The sequence below is a fragment of the Ctenopharyngodon idella genome, chromosome 3, assembly GCF_019924925.1.
Source record: "Ctenopharyngodon idella isolate HZGC_01 chromosome 3, HZGC01, whole genome shotgun sequence".
NCBI lineage: Eukaryota > Metazoa > Chordata > Actinopteri > Cypriniformes > Xenocyprididae > Ctenopharyngodon > Ctenopharyngodon idella.
In genome coordinates, this window is record NC_067222.1 from 26869501 (window position 1) to 26874142 (window position 4642).

The window sequence follows — 4642 nt, forward strand, 5'->3', positions numbered from 1 at the left end:
CAGCCATGGTCCGTGGAGAATTGTGACTCGAGATGGTGTTTAGATTGTAATGCTGTGCTAGTGTCACATGTAATATGAAGATTGCAGTGTGTATAAACACAATATGGGTTCTCATTAAGGTATAGCACAGGCATGTTTTATTATGACAGTTTAGATGCACATATGACATATTTGACATTATTGTAAAGATTCAGAGGCTTTTTACAGAAGTGAAAAATTGCTAAAGTTTTTTTTTTTTTTTGTTTGTTTTTTTTTTTTTTAGTTGCGTTAGCTTATTTTAATGCTTGTATTGGTAAAATCATTAAGTCCTTTTGAGGCCCCTTTGTTGAGAACCACCATTCTAAATAGTTCAGCAAAATTGCTGATATTTACATTACGTGATGTAACTGTACTTAGGCAAATCAAACTTTTGGTTCCGTGAACCCTTAACCCCGAGTCCCTTATAGATATACAATCAAAACCATGAGTATTCATATTCATTTGTAATTAAAAGACTAAACCAGATGAACATCAGTAGGTTTTTAGTTACAAACTTTGCAAAGCATTAGTTCATACAGGCAAGTTTGTACTAAATGACATCTGCGTTGGTCTGAAAGTGTCCTTCATATAGTGTAAGGTGCAACACAAATCCATGAGCAGTGTTAAAATCGGGGAAGGGGCGGGGTTAGCAGCATCGCTTCTTTTCAATGTGCAGGATCTTATTGCATTTCGGGCATGTGTGATAGACGTCTTTGAAAAACTTGACGAAGAATGGGATCAGACAGCAGAATAAAACAAACCTGGAAGAGAGGAAGACATTCACAGTCACAGTTTGTTGGTGCACACATGTTTTTATCTGCAAATTCAAATGGACTCTTACCCGCACAGGATGAAGAGTAAGCACATTAACCAGGCGTAAACTCCCACTTTGTAGGTGACGTTGGTTAAGACCTGCTGTTGGCAGTGCGTGCAGGTGGCCATTCCTGGAGTACGACCCAGCTCGTATGAATCATAGCTGATGAATTTGTTTTTGGCTTCAGTTGACTGGGACTGAACTACAGGAGAAGAATGTGTTTAGTAAGTGTTGACTTTATGTATTTATCTGGTCTTTATTTACTATTAAACTACAGTAAGTTCTGGTACAATAATTTGATATCTATATTTAAATCTTTAGGACTAGACAGCTTTTCCTGACAGGAACACATCGCAAAGTGATTGTGTTAATTTTATTTCATTTACGAATAGCACATAAAGAAGGATTCAGGTTGTGATTGGGACACTTTTTGCCATTGAGATGACTGGAAAAAAGTGTCCCAGTCAACCTGAATTCATCCTATGGAAGTCAGTTTCTGAGTATATACATCTAAAATCTTGACATCAAAACATGGGCAGCTCTTTCTGTGTACCCTTTACAACTAACAGTTTTCCACAGATAATTAACAGGTAACAGACTCACCAGGTCTGGATGATCCCATTTGGATTTGAGAATCTTTAATAGTTGTGCCCTGTGGGGTGAACGGAGTGTGCACATGGTAGACCTTGACGTCGGAGCCCTTGGCACCATCTACTGTTAATGTCAAGAGGAAAGATACAGGTAGAACATTAATATTTCCCTTCATATCTATTTTCACATTTGCATCACACGCACTGGCTGGATTGCTTTTAGTGTTTCAACATTATGATTATTATAATGATGAGTCATGACCAGTGATGACTCTGCAACTTACTTGGTATGACATATGGAGGCGGGTCCCCAGTTCCGTCAGCGCTCATTCTGTCTTTGGCTGAGTTTAAACTGCTGGGACAAAATAAAAAAGTCTCAAGATGTGATGTTTGCTATTAGGGCTGTCATTTTTTCATATGCTAAAGTGTGATAAAATGACTTAATCTGTGCTGGCAACTAAAAGGTTGTATGTTCAAACCCCAAAAACAAAGGCAAAAGGGAAAAAAGGTACTCGAAAACTGTGCTATAAGTAAGAATACATGTTATGTTTTAGGATTGCTTGCTGTTTACCATTTTGAGTAAGTATTAATAACTTGAATTGTCTGTTACTAATAAGTACAGACTTCAGAAAATGCTTAAAGACGCTGAAATGGGCAGACCACCTTCAAAGGGCAATGCCTTTTAGTTTTTTCATCCCTGACTTTCTCAATGAAATAGCCTGTCTTCTTCCTGCTCAGTTATCATCAATCTATGTGTAGCTGCCTGCCAACTTCATGTTAGCCAGACTTGTGCCAAAATGCATAAAATGCAAACGTATCAAGTCATGTGGCACTTATTTCCATGATGCTACGGTGTGGTAAACGCCTTAGATAACAAAAAGACAGCAGTTTCTACAAGCCCAGGCACTGATTGATACAGTTGTCCACCCAAAGACAGAAGCGGAATGTTGCTCTACTACATGTCTGACTGCGGTACTAATACTCAAATAAGCAACCCCCGATGCTTCTCATGGAAAACCCAGTTTGTATGTATGTAGTATCAATCAAGAAACATACAAGCTCCAGTCTCCAGCACCTAGGTTTTTAAAAGGGATAACTGTGACTTAAAACAGCCCGAATGTCATTTGTGTCATTGTTAATCTCTCAACTCTCAAACAGGATCTTGTCTTCGGATTTTTGTATTTTACTAATTTACCTGAACTTCTCAAACCAAATATATCAGATCTACAATGTGTATGTACAAGAACATGAAATATTCCCACTAAATTTAGATTTCAAAGTGGATATAAATGATTGTAAGGTTACTTGGAGTATGTTTTAGGAATGTATTAGTAGGAGGTGACCTGGAAACCTCAAACAGTCTAAATACGTCAGGTATTTTACAGCTAAAGCACACAAAAACAAAAAGCACCATTCATCGCTCAGGCCAGCTTTGATCAAAGCATTCACTTTGCTGTCTGTCTTATTAAATGATGCATTAAAGCTCTGGCCATTCATTAATTACAGAGCTTAACATTCAAACAAAAATAAGGCCTCACAATGTTTAATTTACATTTATTCATTTTGACTTTCATATTTCTTAAAACCAACCCTGTTCTCTGTCTTGTACTATTCTGCACAATGTTCAAAACTCTGTAATGTTAGCACTTCTAGTGCTTTTGCCTTATTAAGACTGTTGTATTCCTCATTTATAAGTCTCTTGGTATAAAAGCGCCTGTTAATGAACAAATGTAAATAATATTTAATTTACCTTCAGATAAATTGCTCAAGAAAATGACCTTTTTTGATTATAAAAAGATAATAAATCATTTTAATCAACAGCCGCTGAACATTTATACTATGTTTTGATTCAATTCAACAAACAATTCAAGATAAAATTCTGAAAGCAATATAAACAGCAGTGCCATACTGTTTAATTGGTTTGTTAGTAGTTTTTATTACAAAATGTTGAACCTTTGCTTAGATCATCATAACCGCCCCACCTAAATCCAGAGGCATGCCAAATTGTACAGAGAGCTCTCTTACCTGTCCTGTTGAGGCTGTTGCTGATGGTTAGACTGAAACCAGTTTCTATGGTGTTTACAAGCTTTTCATAGTCGCTCACCTGCTCCACCCCTGCCGCCTTAGAATACATTAACATATTCTGTCATCTTTTATGAATGTTCTGATGACAGAAACAGGAAGAAGGCTGTATTTTTGGACACATCCATCATTGTCTCTGAATAACCAGTTTTGCTGATTGCAGTCAATGGCGGGGTATATGAATGTAAACTAAGACTGAAAATGAATGATAAGTGTTGTACACTGTAAAAAAGAAGTGTTGTTTTAACTTTAAAAAGTAAGTTACCTGGTTGCCTTAAAATGTTGAGTTCATTGAAATTAAAAATTTGAGTTAATACAATGAAGGCAATTGGTTTAATCAACAGAAACTCAAAATATTGTTATCTGAACCACATTAATTATCTAAGTTGATTTGACAAAAGAAAAAATGTTGTAATAACAAATCATGAAAATAATTTTTTACAGTGTATCGTGTTAGCAGGTGTTTTGGTTTTCACTTTTCATGCATCAAAACCTAAATATTTATAATGTGAAGTTGGCCATATGGTAATCAAAACTAGTTCATATCTTTCACAGTGACTTCTTTACTCCAACCCTCACGCTTTGTTTACCGCCTTTGAAATCCCAGAGCCCCCAATGATTTAATTTAAAATTAACTTGTATCAAGTTGTCAAAAAACTATTTGCAGTTATTATTGAATCTGTTAAGAACTTTTAAGTAATGTGAATGTTTATCATTGATGTGATCCCAGTAAAAAAAAAATGTAGAAAATTACAGGCAGTTAGCAGAATTGAACTGCTGGACTAATCAGAAAATCTTAGTCTCTTATACCCCAAACAGATGTAACATATTTTGGTAACACTTTATAAGAAAAAGGTAAGGCTTACTTAAAAAAGTAAGTTGCCTTAAAATTGTTAGTTTATTGACATTAAAAATTTGAGTTAATACAATGAAGGTGATTGGATTAATCAACAGAAACTCAAAATATTATGTTATCTGAACCACATTAATTATTGAAGTTGGTTTTACAAAAGAAAAAATGTTGTGATAAATCGTGAAAATATATATATATTTTTTAATGTTTAGCATCATGTTTATTTCTGCATACATTTTAACATTTAAAGTTGTATAAATGAACATTAGTTGTGAACAAAAACAA

The 4642-nt window shown here is 35.1% G+C and overlaps 1 protein-coding gene across 2 annotated transcripts; it reads right to left on the bottom strand.

Annotated features, from left to right (window-relative positions):
* Positions 1-114: 114 nt before the first annotated feature.
* On the bottom strand, positions 115-3543 carry si:ch211-157c3.4 (Lipopolysaccharide-induced tumor necrosis factor-alpha factor homolog-like). Of its 2 annotated transcripts, none has more exons than XM_051885687.1 (5): positions 3448-3543; positions 1707-1774; positions 1436-1546; positions 860-1034; positions 115-779 (listed from the first exon to the last, which is right to left on the bottom strand). In XM_051885687.1, the coding sequence occupies exons 2-5, from the start codon at positions 1750-1752 to the stop codon at positions 665-667; spliced, it is 447 nt and encodes a 148-aa protein (XP_051741647.1). In that variant the 5' UTR covers positions 1753-1774; positions 3448-3543; the 3' UTR covers positions 115-664. The 2 variants fall into 2 exon arrangements, with proteins under 2 accessions (XP_051741647.1, XP_051741646.1); XM_051885686.1 differs by having other exon boundaries at positions 1707-1777; positions 3448-3538.
* Between the last annotated feature and the right edge of the window lie 1099 nt (positions 3544-4642).

Coding starts and splice junctions, on each gene's coding strand:
- si:ch211-157c3.4 (XM_051885687.1), bottom strand. CDS start 1,752: ATGAGCGCTGACGGAACTGGGGACCCGCCTCCATATGTCATACCAA. Junction 1,035..1,435: donor AATGGGATCATCCAGACCTG/GTGAGTCTGTTA, acceptor CTTCTCCTGTAG/TTCAGTCCCAGTCAACTGAA. Junction 780..859: donor TTACTCTTCATCCTGTGCGG/GTAAGAGTCCAT, acceptor CCTCTCTTCCAG/GTTTGTTTTATTCTGCTGTC.